General features: G+C 42.8%; 1 protein-coding gene across 1 annotated transcript in view; it reads left to right on the top strand.

The window, feature by feature from the left end:
* The first annotated feature begins 599 nt into the window (after nucleotides 1-599).
* ARHGAP26 (Rho GTPase activating protein 26) overlaps nucleotides 600-14,085 on the top strand; it is a 516,697-nt gene continuing 503,211 nt past the window's right edge. The window contains exon 1 of the mRNA XM_027841739.1: nucleotides 600-1,206. Within this exon, the coding sequence (XP_027697540.1) occupies nucleotides 1,053-1,206 (154 nt within the window). The 5' untranslated portion in view covers nucleotides 600-1,052. The remainder of the gene's footprint in view (nucleotides 1,207-14,085) is intronic.

Below are 14,085 nucleotides of genomic sequence, written 5' to 3'. Positions count from 1 at the left end.
AATCTGCAAAAAAGGCAGGCGTCTTTATCTCGAGTCTTTGCAAAGCGCGTGGGAGGCCAACTAAATTCTCCCGCGCAGGTTGGGGGTGGGGTACAGCACCTTCCCGGGGGTCGGGCTGGAGCCCGAGGCTCTAGAACGACATTCCAACATTGTAGTACCCCCCACAGGGCTCCGCTGCAGCACCCCGGCTACTTTTGCACTAGGAGGAAGCAAAGGCAGACATATAGCTCGGTGCGTGGGCAAAAAAGGACTCTGGCTCCGACCACGCCCCTCCCTCCTCTTCCTCCTAGCTCCTTCCACTTCTCCAGGACCCCTCCTCTCTCCTTTCTCCTCCCCGGGCTCCGGCCACTCCCGGCGAGCCGGTCGCTGATTGGGCCCCACGCGCGGAAGGGCTTCCCGGCGCTGGGCAGGGAACCCCCTCCTCTGCGCCCTCCCTGCGCGCCCATGGGCCGGGCGGGCGCGAGTCCCCTGATTGGCCCTGGCGGGATGAGATCATGGCTAGCAGGTTCGGAAGGCCCAGACCGCGGCGGCGGCGGCGGCGGCAGCAGCAGCGGCGGTAGCTGGGAGAGGGCGCTCCAGGCAGCGGCGCATTGAATGGGGAAGGGAAGGCAGCCGACCTGTGCTGAGCTGCTCCGGGGCTGCCTGTGGCTTTGCAGTGTGCACCGCTCGCCATGAGGAGTGCCCCACCGCTCGCCTGCTCTTTCTGCTCCCGGCTGCTCTTGCTCCCGGTCTTCTGAACCTGCGGCCGATGCGGATCGCGAGGCACCCCACAATCTGCTCTTCGCTCCCCGCCGGCTCCCGGGGTCCTGCCCACCCCCTGTAAAGAGCCGGAGCCCCACCTGTGGAGGAGGTGGCGCAGGGCGCACCCCCACGGGGACCCGGCTACGCTGGGCTTGCTAACGAAACGAGAACATTTTGCATTTTTTGGGGGGGGTAGAGGTGCTGGGAGCCAGTGCAAGGGTTCGGGGCACGGAGGAGGAGGAGAAGGAGGGAAATCTCTGGGCTAGTCTGTCCTTGGGGAGAGGTTTCCTCCCCCAGGCTTGGGGGAGATTATGGGACTCCCAGCCCTGGAGTTCAGTGACTGCTGCCTGGACAGCCCGCAGTTCCGAGACACGCTCAAGTCTCATGAAGCTGAGCTGGATAAGACCAACAAGTTCATTAAAGAGCTCATCAAGGATGGGAAAGCCCTCATCTCGGCGCTCAAGAGTAAGTGCTGGGAGGCGTGCGTCTGGCCCCAGCCGGGCTGGGGGGAACGCTAGGGGCTGGGGAGGGGTGCGAGCTCCAGTGGGGCGAGGGCGGGGGGCTTCCTGGGGTCGGAATCCACAGCTCAGTGCTGTGGAGATATGATGCCGTAGGGGCATCTTCTTGGAGACTTTAACGCCTTGAATAGCTCCGGGTTTTTTATTCCCCTCTTGCGGGCACTGATTGACAGACCACTATGCGGAAAGGTTATTGTAATGAGGCAGGAAGCAGGGAAAAAATGGAGCGAGCTGGCAACAATTAGATGAGGTAAGGGGAGGACCCATCGGTGGAACGGAGGCTTGCATTCCGGGTTGTCGTGATGTTTACCAACAGTTCTGCTGCAGTTTAGAAACACTAGCGCCGAGCGGTAAATATTGCCACTGTGGGTGGCTGTGTGTGGTGCACAGGTGTTAGAGGAAGATCTGCGGAGCTAGATAAGGAATGCAGAAGCCTTGGGTACAATGCAGCCCTTCGGGGGAGTTGGAAAGCGATACCTCTGGGTACCCGTTTGGTATGCAGTTGGAAAGTACGCTGATCCTCTTCTCTGCTCACCCTTAACCCTCGGTTAGCCAGCAGCATCTAGCCAGAACTTTTCGAGCGTGCCCCCTTGGCCGCGTTGCATCACTGCTCCAAAGCAAGGCTAGTGGGTTCCCTTTGGTCCTTTAGCAAACTACAGTCTCTGTTTTATTTCCCTTGTTTTAGAGGTGATCTTTTTTTCTGGCTGCTTCTTACCACTAGTTGTGCGTGCGTGTGTGTGTGTGTGTGTGTGTGTGTGTGTGTGTGTGTGAGTGAGAGAGAGAGAGAGAGAGAGAGAGAGAGAGATTAGTTTTGACTTTCACAGTATTTGTTGACAGGCAAGTAACAGAAATGGAGGCTCCAGTGTTCAGGTTCCGACGGCTGACTAGCAGAAGGTGATGCGGGTGGGAGGACTCGAATCAGACAGAGTGTTCCTCTTGAAAGTGTGGGTGAGAGTTTAAAAATAGATAAGCTTGTCTCTGGCTCTCTTCCATTACCTCTTCCTCCTCATCCCTCAATACCAATGGACCTGAGATAGTAACACTGCCGTCCTGATTGAGACTTGACTTGATAGGTGTTAATCACTTCCTGTATACTTTTACCTTTTTTAGGTTTGCCAGAACAAAACCTTTTTTTTTTTATAGAAAAAGTGCCATTTGAGTTGTACTTAATAACTTTACTAGAGAGCACAGCCAGACTTGGAGTTAGACCCGAGTTAAAATCCCAAGTGTTGTCTCCTCCTCTGGATTGTAAGCGCCTTGAGGGTAGAGACTATCTTTTGCCTCGTTTTGTATCCCTTGCCTTTAGTACAGTCCCTGCAGCAGGCACCTGTATAGGAGGTGTTTGATTGAAATACCATATGCTGCTGAGTGACCTTGACCTCTCTGAGCTTCAGTTTTTTTTAATCAGAGAAATGGGGGTAAATAACAGTTCGTACCTCTCAGGGTTGTTGTAAGAATCAAATGAGATAATTTATATAAAGTGCTTAATAACCTGTAAATTGATATATATTGCTTTTGTAGAAACTGGAGACATCTAGTAGAGGATGAATTTGGAAACTTGTGGCAACTCAATTTTTTAAAAAGTTAAATAGATTAATTTAGGTTTTAGGATTGGTAGTGGTTTTAAGATCATCTTAGTTTCCTTTTTATGAAATGCAAATGAAGAGGCTGACCTATAATAATAATTAGAACTTTTCTTAGACTAAGACTTTAAGGCTTTCCGTACCACCATCTAGTGAGGTATAGATAATGAGTGAATCATCATTATCAAGATCACGTAGTTTAGTATTGCATGATATGGAGCTGCAAGGGGCCTCTAGTCTGGCCCCCTCATTTACAGATGAGGAAACTGAGGTCATGAGAGGGGAGATTTTTTGTTCAAGGCCACACGGGTAAGTGGCAGAGGTAGAATGCACATGCAGATGTTCTGATGCTAAACCAGGACTCTTTGTACTGTGCTCAGTACAGTTCTAGGTAAACTCCAGAGTCCCTTTTGGTTTGAAAATTCAATGATCTCTAGCTTATTGGTAAGGCAGGTAGTATTGGAAAAGTGCAAAGTGGGGCCCAGCTATTCCAAAAGGAAATAATACTGTTTGCGTGCACCTGTCTCTTCTAGTTTTAGAAAGGCAATATTATTCCAGTGAATAGAGTTTAAATAAATTTGGGATGAAAATGAATTAAGCATATCTAGATCATCTCTATATAGAAGACCTATTCTGGAGATGTGTTTCTGAGTTCAGGAGTAGATTTGACAGGTCTTTGTTCCAAGTTCCAGTACCTTTGGGCTTCTATAGAGTGGTTTAGGGGTCAGCTAGGTATTTCAGGTTGAATTCACCCAAGAGTTCTGGAGCAATCACTCCAGGTGTGTTTCTGAGATGTTTTGAAATTCCAGGGTGATGCTGGAGCCACCCTTCCTCTACCTTGAAATCCAGCTTAGTTTAGACCTGCATTTTGAAGGTAGGATAGAATGGGAGTGGGTGAGGATTAGAGTGAGGAGCCCTGTGCCTCCATTCCTCTTTTTCGTGTATCAGATTTCCTTGATTGGAAGTAGTGAGTCTAAGGACGCATGTTGGTCTTGGGGTCAGGAGAGACCTGGGTTCAAATCTTACTTCTGACTTTTGTTGTGTAACCTTGGGCAAATCACCTAACCTCTTTAAGCCTCAGTTTTCTTCTCTGTAAAATAAGGGGGCTGGATTAGAAAAATTCTGAGGTCCCTTCCAACTTTATGTAGGTGATCTTGTGATCTCTTAAGATCCCTTTCTTAGGAAGATAGTGGACTGAGTGCTGAGACCTGATTTCATGTCCAGCCTCACATATTAGCTGTATGAGACTTAGATTTCTATCTGCCTCAGTTTCCTCAACTGTAAAATGAATATAATAATAGTACCTACTTCCTAGGGTTGTTATGAGTATCAAATACGATAATCTTTTTAAAATACTTAGCACAGTGCCTAGCATGTAGAAGGCACTTAATAAATAACTTGTTTCTTTCTTTTCAGTACTTTGTTATCATTGTTAAGTCTTGTCTGACTCTTCTTTGACCCCATTTGGGGTTTTCTTGGTAAAGGCACTGGAGTGTTTTGCCATTTCCTTCTCTAGCTCGTTTTACAGATGAGGAAACTGAGGCACACAAGGTGAAGTGACTTGCCCTGGGTCACACAGCTAGTAAGTGTCTGAGGCCAGATTTGAATTCACCAAGATGAGTCTTTCTTACTCCAGGCCCAGTACTCTATTCCATTATACCATCTAACTGCTCCCATTTTCAGTGCTGAAGTTCTATAGTTCTTTGTCATATTTCTTCTTTGTGCTGTTTACTTATCTTAAGATACCAGAGCGTAAGCACCAGCAGTATCCATTGACAAGCTTTCTTTCTAAGCCACAGTTGAGAAAATACAAGTTTGGATTTAGTAGAAATTAAGCCCTCTAAATGGAGCTGACCATGATGAACCCTGTCTGAAGCCCCTGCTGACCTTGAATCTAGGATTCTAAGAACTCGTATGTGTTGTTGGGGGCTCCTGGAAAGGTTATCATTGTCATACTGATTTACTTTAGTCTTATCTGTTTTCTTACTGCTATAGTACTCTTTTCTGAGTAATTTATGTCTCAGCTGTGACTGTCTTGTGGGGTGAAGATAGCAGGGGCTGCACAAGTCTCTAAGTGCAGACTAGGAGAATCACGAGTCTGGGACTTTGTACATCACTAGGCCATGCCACTGACATGTGTGATAAGGAAATTGCCTGAAGGGATTTATGAGCCTGAGTTGTCAAGTGTTTTTTGCCTTAAGGGTAAAAGGTTTCTAAAAATGATGTTGGTTTTGGAAGAAAAAATGTGAGCAGGAGTCTTCTTTATGGTGGTTGCTGATTGGTAATTGGCCTACTTGTGTGGGCATCAGTGGGTGACATTCTCAGAGGAGGTTTGTACAAAAATATGGTTGAGGAATGTTTTGTCATTTAAGTCACATATAAAATAGGCCAGTCATTTAAAAAACAATTTCTTCATCTCTTCCCCCCTCCCCAAACATCCCTTCTGTTTCTGTGGGAGCTTGAAATTATCATCTAATAGCTAGATGAACTCCACCCAATGACTGGTGCTGTGCTACCTTTTCCCAAAAATATGCTGGATTTGAAGTCAGAGGACCTTGGTTAGAATTGTGGCTCTGCCACTAACTGCCTCTGTGACTTTGGGTAAATCATTTTCTTCTTTCTTTCTTTTTATTTTTTGAGATAATCAGGGTTAAATGACTTGCCCAGGATCACACAGCTAATAAGTATCTGAGACTGGATTTGAACTCAGGTCCTCCTGATTCCAGGCCTGTTGCCCTGTCTACTGCGTCACCTGGCTGCCTGAGTAAATCACTTTTCTAAGCTTCAGTTTCCTTTGTGAAATGAGGTTTAGACTTGATGGCCTCTCAAGTTCCTTTTATTTCTAAATCTGTATTTGTGTGCTTCGGATTTCCGGTAGGAAACACTGTTAATTTTTAATCAATGAATAAGTTAGTTGATAATTTATGTTCTTTTTCATTCTAATTAATTTATATAATAATTTATTGTTTCTTTCCACTGCCCCTGCCCAATTATACAGTTTTCAAAAGAAGAAAAAGAAAAACCTTCATAACAAATATGGATAGTCTAGCAAAACAAGTATCCATACTGGCCATGTCTAAAAGTCTGTGTCTTATTCTTTTCTTTAAGTCCATTGCTTCTCAAGCAGGAGATAGGTAGAGTGTTTTATCTTCATTCCTCTTGGAATGGATAAACTTCTGGTTTATCATTGCATTGATCAGTTCTAAAGTCTTTCAGAGCTATTTTTTTTATAATGTTGTCATTGTATAAATTGATCTGCTCACTTCACTCTGCATCCATTCATAGATGTCCTCCTAGTTTCCTCTGAAACTGCCCATTTTGTCACTTCTTATGACACAAAAATATTGTACTATATTCATATACTTTAATTTGTTTAGCCATTCCCCAATAGGTGAACACCATCTTAGTTTTCAGTTTTCAGCTGCTATGAAAAGAGCTGCTGTATATATTTTTCCATAGATGGGTCCTTTTTTTTTCACTCTTTGGTGTAGAGGTATGGTTGAATCTGAGCGTGAAGAGTTTAATGAGTTTTGGGGAATAGTTCCAGATTGCTTTCCAGAATGGCTGGACCAATTCATAGTTTCTCCAGTAGTGCATTAATTAGTGTTACTGCTTTCTCCAGCCCCATCCAAAATTTGCCAATTTTCTCTTTTGTCATCTTTGCCAATTTAATGGATATGAGGTGAAACCTCAGTGGTGCTTTAATTTGCATTTCTATCATTCGTAGGACAAATTATTTTTTATAATAAAATGGGAGTGTTTGACAAGTTCACTTAAATTTAATAATATTTTAGGTTTTAGTGGAAGTCATTTTTCTTCTGCAATTTGAGACAAATATATTCATTCAACAAATATTCTGCTATGAACAGAAAACTACAAATAATAATAGTTAGCATTTATTAGTACTAAAGAATTTACAAAACACTTTGTAGTCTCATTGGATTATTATCTTATTTGATCCTCACAACAGCCCTGGGAAGTAGATGCTGTTATTATCTCCATTTTACAGATGTGGAAACTCCAGTTTCCACGGAGAAGTTAAGTGACTTGCCCAGAGTTAGACAGCTAGTAATTTCTGAGGCTGAATTTGAACTTAGGTCTTCTTGACATGTTGGGTTTGCTAGGTGGTGTAGTGGATAGAGTGCCTGACCTGGAGTTAGGAAGATTCATCTTTCTGAGTTCAAATCTGACCTCAGATACTTACTAGTAGTGTGATCCTGGGCAAGTCTGTTTGCCTCAGTTTCTCATCTATAAAATGAGCTGGAGAAGGAAATGGCAAACTACTCTAGTATTTTTGCTGAGAAAACCCCAAATGGGGTCATAAAGAGTCAGATACAGCTGAAATGACTGAAAAACTTATTGACTCCAGGTCTAGCTCTGTCCACTTTGCCACCTAGTTGCCTGTGCTTGGTTTAAAAGTCTGTAGACATGGGCAGCTAGGTGGTGCAGTGGATAGAGCACCTGCCTTGGAGTCAGGAGGACCTGAGTTCAAGTCCAGCCTCAGACACATAACACTTGATAGCTGTGTGACCCTGGGCAAGTCACTTAACCTCATTGCCTAGTCAAAAAAAAAAAAAAGTCTGTAGACAGTAAAACTCCAGTTACTGCTCTCAGAGAGCTTAATTATCTAGTGGAGGTGACTGGATGAAAGCTTGCTTTTTGTATCATAATGTAAACGCTGAGTAGGCATTGTTTCATTTTTTAAATTTCATGGTTATACTTTCATATACTTGTGTTCTATCATTGTACCAGGCACTTAGTAAACATATACCTAAAAAATGTGGCCTGATTGACTTGTGGTTACCATCATGCTGGGTGACAAGTATACCAGGCCTAAACAAATTGAATGAGGTTTGTTTCAGACTCGTTAATCTGTACTTTTCACAGGCTTTCTTGGAGGTGCCACTGACTTTGTGCACTGCGTTCTGGGTCATTAATTAGCATAGCTGATCTCAGTATCATCTCTGGATTTCAACAACCACAACCATACTCATCTCAGCAGCAGCAAAAACAGTTCAGGCAACAGAAATAGAAACTCTAGGTAGAGCTAGAGACCCTTGGAGAGCAAACAAGTACATCAGACTCTTGAAGGATAAAAATGTTGATTTGTGATCAGGTAACAAGCCTCATCTTCCAGCTCCACTTTGGTGTCTCAGAAGATGCTGTAGAATTTGCTAAGATTATAGGACTGTGTTCTCTCAAGCCTGAAGTTTTCATGTTGAAATAGCCACTTCTGGCCAGAGGGGAACATGTAAACTTCTCTGAGGTTCCCTTGACCTTCTGTGGCAATAGACTTTTTTTGGGTCAGGATTGAGTGATTACTGGTGATTGTGGGGCATTCATTCTATTTAGACATGGATAATAAAGCATTGACTGGAGAGGCCAAAAGGCTGGGTTCTGTTCTAGATACTGTTGCCTTGCCACTGCTGACTAATTCCAGCGACTCTGGCTAAATCACTTAAACTCTTTGTTTCTTAATCCCTCATCTAGACAAGCTGTACCCTCCCTTACCTCCTTTAGTGTGTGGTATAGATTTTGTGAGCCTGAAACAGTTGTAACTTTGGTTTTAGCTACTTTCTATGTGACTGTGAAATAGTCCCTGGGCCTCAGTTTTCCCATCTTTAAAAAAGGAAGGTGTGAGATGTGGTGATCTCTGAGGGCTTTCCTCTGTTCTGAATTCTGTGATCCTTTAAGAAGGACCTGTTGGTTAAAAACAATTCCTTGTGTGAGTTGCTGGAGACTTCTTCCTTCTGCTTCATTTTTGTAGGGGGTAGCTAGCATCTTGCTACCTTAAAAGGTACTCCCCCCTTATTTGAAAAAGGTTGTAATTTGCAAAACCAACATTTGCCGGGCATATTTATAAAGGAAACAAAAACTACATTGAATCCAAATAAAGTTTTGCAGCTTTAAGATAAAGAAGGCCCTTTTCCCTCCCTCTCTTCCCCTAGCCTGGGCCCCCAATTTGCTTTCTTTCTTTTCTACAGAAGGGCATCAAATCCTACAGAAGAGAAGTTTTTTTTTAAACTGCCACAATAAAAGACTTTATAGGGTGCTCTAGTGTTCCTATAAGGTTTTCTCTTAAAGAAAAACCAGTGGAGTTGGTATATGATATTTAACCTGGCATCAAGAAATACAAGAAAGGACATTGGAGTCAAAGGATCTGGCCGGGCCCTAAGCTCTAATTCTGACTTTGCTATTTGTTTACCTGTATGACCTTGAAAAAGTCACTTAACTTCTCTTGACCTTATTTTCCTTATATTTTAAATGAGAAGGTTGGACTAAATGATTAGAGGTCCTTTACTGGTCTAAATTCTATGATTGTTAAGTATGTCGAAATATCTCATCTCATGTCTTATATGTATCTATGTCTGTGTCTATGTCTCTATATCTTCGTATCTCTAATTATAATTAGATCTATTTCAGGAATGTAATGTTGGCTTCTTACAATTCTACTCATATCTTTTAAGATAAACCAGGTTACTGTGTTATAGCTGAAAGCAGAAAGAGGACCTGATTTGGGCTGAGGAAGAGCTTGATTTCAGATCCCTCCTCCATCATTTATTAGTTGTGTGACCATGGACAGATCACTCGGCCTCCCTGAAAAGAGGGATATTGTTTGTTGTGTCTTCCTCACAGAATTGTGAGGCTTCCATGAGATAATGCCAAAAGAGCTACAGTAGTCCAGGCCTCTCTATTCAAAACTATGTCCCTGAACATTCCTCCAGTTAATAGGATCAAAGAGAGCTCCTTATAAAATGCGGTAGTTCCTTGGGAAGATAAAGGTGTGATCTGGCTGTCCTTCCTCTTCCTCTTGATATTTCCTGTGGCACTGAGCCCAGACTTAAAAGATTAGGATAAAATGTCTGCCAATGGTGTGATTTTTAATATTATGCTAGGATTTCTGATTAGACTCTTGTAAATCTTGAGCCATTCCTTCAGTAATCTGTGGTGACTGATGGTCATGTTAAATCCACAAATAATTCAGAACCCTCATTTTAGCCTAGGAGTTTGAATTGATTGGCAGACATCTCCTTTGTACCTCTGTTAACAGCAATAGGCGTGAGGTCGGTTTTTTGATGCCTTACCTTTGTGACACCTGTTACCCCAGCTAATGGGTAGTAAGCTGTTGTGTTGGTGGGCAAGATAGAAGCATTAGTCTGAGATTGGATTATTAGCCCCTGGTTCGTTTTGGCCCAGTTTTCTTACATTGAGTATGAACCATCTTGCTTTAAATTGGAAAGGTCGTGTGGATCTCTACTATACTTTTATTCTTTAGGTGACCAAGGAATTGGTTTGGTTGATGTGTCTACTGTACAATTTTAGCGTGTAAGCTTCTTGCGAGTAGGCATTTCATTTTTTATATTTGTGTTTCCAGGGCCTCGGATGGTGCCTGGTCCATAGGTGCTTATTGATTGATTAGAATAAGCCACTTTTTTTTCAAGGTCGAAGGTTCAAAAAATGAACTTTTGAGATCATTGGGTGCCAACTTCTCATTTTAGCCGTGTGACAATGGAGGCAAAGAGAGGTGATGTGATTTCCAGAAGTCCACGTGGAGAATAACATGGCAGAGTCAAGATTTGAACCCAGCTCTCATGACTCCACTTCCAGGTGCTGAGAAAATTGTTGGGAGTGACGCTGCTTCATAGTTACTATCCTGTAAATATGAAAAAAACCAAGTCTGGAGAAGTGGCAGTCAAGATACTTCTATCGTTGGATATGATGAAATGTCTTTCTCATGGCTCAACTCCTCTCCACCTCATTGACCAGTATTGTTAAAACAATCTTCTGGGTCACTGTGTCATTTTTCTGAGATTGATCCACGTATCTTCCTATTCCAGGCTGTGCTGCAAAGAAGGTTGGATTTTAAATCAGAAATCCTATCTTCTAATCCCCCTGACTCAGTCATTAAGTGTCCATGTGACATAGGGCAAGTCATTTCCCATTTCTGGGCTTCTGTTCACCCATCTGTAAAAAGAGGGGATTAAACTAGATGATGTCTAAGGTCCTTCCATTGGATTTACAATCATCTTCTGAAGTGACTCATCCAAGGTCAAATAGTTTATAAACTGTCAGAGCTTGCACTTGAACCCAGGTCCTATGACTTAAGTATAGTTCACTTTTCCCTACACTGCTTATCTCACACCATCTGTTCACCTGGTGTCAATGAAGAGCTTAGTCATACAGAGAAGAATCAAGGTGTCACAGTGTAGTAATGGCTGAGTTTGTGTTGAAATCTCCAGCTTCCTACCTCCTGTTCAGCCTGTTCCAAAAAGCCTGTGCAGGTAATCTCCTGAGAGTTGCTAGGACTCTGAAGGAGCGAGAGGATGAAAATAATCTGAAGGGTTGTGTGTGTGTGTATATGTGTGTGTGTGTGTGTGTGAGAGAGAGAGAGAGAGAGAAAGGGAGAGGGAGGGAGGGAGGGAGGAAAAAGGAGGGAAAGAGGACAAAGGGAGAGAGAGAGATTAAAAATGGAGGTTCTTAGAAGAAAAAAAAATATGCTAGCTGGTTAGGAAAGGAACCACAGCATTAGTAAATAGAGGAAGGGGGCCAAAGGAATGTTTGCAAATTTAGAGTAGGAAGTGTTTACAAATTCCTGTAGAAAACAGAGCTGAGGAAAGGGGGAAATAGTGAGGAAAACTGCTTGGCAGTATTGTCATTGCCTTGTCACTCTCTGCGTCTGGCTCATTTCACCTTGGTGGAGAGCACACTGCCCTGGAGAGGGTGTGAAGGAAGGAGTCCTGAGGCTTTAGCTAGCTGGGCAGCAGCTTACTGTTTAGGAGGCAGGGATTGTTTGTTCCAGAGTGAGGAGAGTTTCTCATTTGGGAAGGTGGGAATCTTAAGACTGGTTCATCCGGGAGGAGGCAATGGCATTGCTGTGACCAAAGGTGCAGGGTGGACGTCATGTGAGAGACCCCCATAGCACCCCCTTTTCATGGCTCTCAAGGAGGTGCAGGTGTTAAGCTTATCCTGCCGTGATTCCAGCTCGATTGTCAGCATATTGTGCACTCCAGGCCCTTCTCCGTTCCTTCCCTTTCTCCTTCCATACGTACGGACACAGACACCCTTTGAGACATCAAAGACATGTCACTGTGTGTGTGTATACATATATATCCTATACATAATATGCTATACATAACATACCATGTATTTATACTATATATAATATATAGTACTCTGTCTCAATTTCTCTTCCTCTTTCTCTCTCTCCATATATATATACACACACATATATATACATACATTATATATAGTTGGTGTAATTTGATATGTCGCTACCCCTATGCCAAGGAAACTGTCTGTGGAACAGGAGCAGACAATTCTTGGTTCCTTGTGAGGGCATGTTGGAGGCATCAAATGAGTATGTCTGAGTTTCTCGTTGTATAACCAGTTTGTTCAGTAAAAATTTGTAAACTCAGTATGTAAACTGAGTGATAGAAATCAAATCATTTTTTAATTCTCTATGGCAGGAGTTCTTACCCTGGGTTCTGTGGACTTGCTTCAATATAACTAGTTTCCTCTGTAATCCTATGTATTTTATTTTATCCATGATTCAAGAAGGCTTCCTTAGGCTTTTTGGGATTGCTAAAAGAATCTGTGACAAAAAATGGTAAGAATCCCTGTCTTTGTTGTCGTTTTAGTCACGTCTGACTCTTTGTGACCTCATTTGGGATTTTCTTGGCAAAGATACTCAAATGGTTTGCCATTTCCTTCTCCAGGTCATTTTACAGATGAGGAAACTGAAGCAAACAGGATTAATGACTTGCCCAGGGCACACAGCTAGTAAGAGTCTGAAGTTGGATTTGAACTCTGGAAGATGAGTCTTCCTGATTCTAGGCCCAGTGCTCTAAACACTGCTCCACTTAGCTGCTCCTGTACTACAGTAACTCACCATTAAAAAACAAACAAACTTCTGTATTAGATGTTTGGGTCCAGCAAATAGGTCTTTCCTAATGTGAATGAAAACTCTCTCATTTAGAGATTAACTATGGTGATTTCTGGTTTTTGTTTTCAAATTCTCCTAATATGAAGATGTGTACCTCTAAATAGAAATCACCTGAAGACAGTATTCAAAAGGACTCGTTGTACCTGCTTGTTTCTCCCTCGCCACTCACTTGTCTTATTTTCAGTGAAGCTACTGTTACATTCTTATCTTCATCTGATCTTTGTGTAAGTTATTCAAAAAGGTTGGTGGTTGCTAAGATAAGGCTGAATTCACCTCTTGGTGATTGTGACTGGATAATGGACCAGCCCCATCAGAAAGAAAATGAGAACAAAAAAGCTTCCCAAATATTGTTCTGCTTTCTTATTTCCTAAATCTGCTAGAAATCTTGGGGACTCACTAAGGGGCGGGGTATGTTGGTTCAGCATTTCTTTTTTTGAAGTTGAGTCTGGAAGAGTGTAGTCAGAACCATGACTAGTAATTTTGGCATACGGGCAAGCTTCACAAAAGATACCCTCAAATGAAGTTTTTAAAGACAAGTTCATTGGAGGATTGTTGTTGTTCAGTTGTTTTCAGTTGAGTCTGACCCTATTTGGGGTTTTCTTGGCGGAGATACCAGATTGCCATTTCCTTTTCTAGCTCATTTTATAAATGAGGAGAAGGCGGCAAACAGGGAGGGTTAAGTGACTTACCCAGGGTCACATAGCTAGCAAGTGTCTGATGTGAGATTTGAACTCAGGAAGATGAGTCTTCCTGATTCCAGGCCTGGTGCTCTATCTACTATGTCACCTAGCTGTTCCCTCATTGGAGAGAGGTGGGGAGAAATCTTAGGACACTTAGGGCACAATCTACTCTGTGAGTAGAAACATGCTAGGACCCATGAGGTCCTTATTGAAGAGGCTGGTAAAGTTGGACCTCATGGTAATCCAGTGTGTCTTTTCTCAGGACGTTGGAGCTAGGGGAAGAGCTCACAGTGCAACCATCTTGTAGCTTTTTAATTTTATATTCTTGCTAAGTTCATTTGTTTCTTGATGCTGAAAGAGAGTATAAGTTTTGTGTCTTCTATATATCTGTGCCTTGGGATAAAGTCCTAGTTGTCCTGCCTTAGTTAGAGCTCTGAGTGTGTTCCTTAGGTGTAAAAAACCTATGTCAGATGCTTTCTGTTCTGTTTTTCCTGAGGGAAACGTTTGCCTTTATTGGTTAAAGTTAATTATTGAGAGAAGAGGGGAGAAAAGCAGTTATAAAATTATGGAGAAGTAGAATTTGGCTCAGCGTACAGAAAACTTCTTCAATGTTAGAATTG

Source organism: Vombatus ursinus, unplaced genomic scaffold (genome assembly GCF_900497805.2).
Source record: "Vombatus ursinus unplaced genomic scaffold, bare-nosed wombat genome assembly UNPS02014863.1, whole genome shotgun sequence".
NCBI classification, from domain to species: Eukaryota; Metazoa; Chordata; class Mammalia; order Diprotodontia; family Vombatidae; genus Vombatus; species Vombatus ursinus.
The sequence above is the reverse complement of the archived record's forward strand: the minus strand, read 5'-3'. Positions and strand labels throughout refer to the sequence as shown.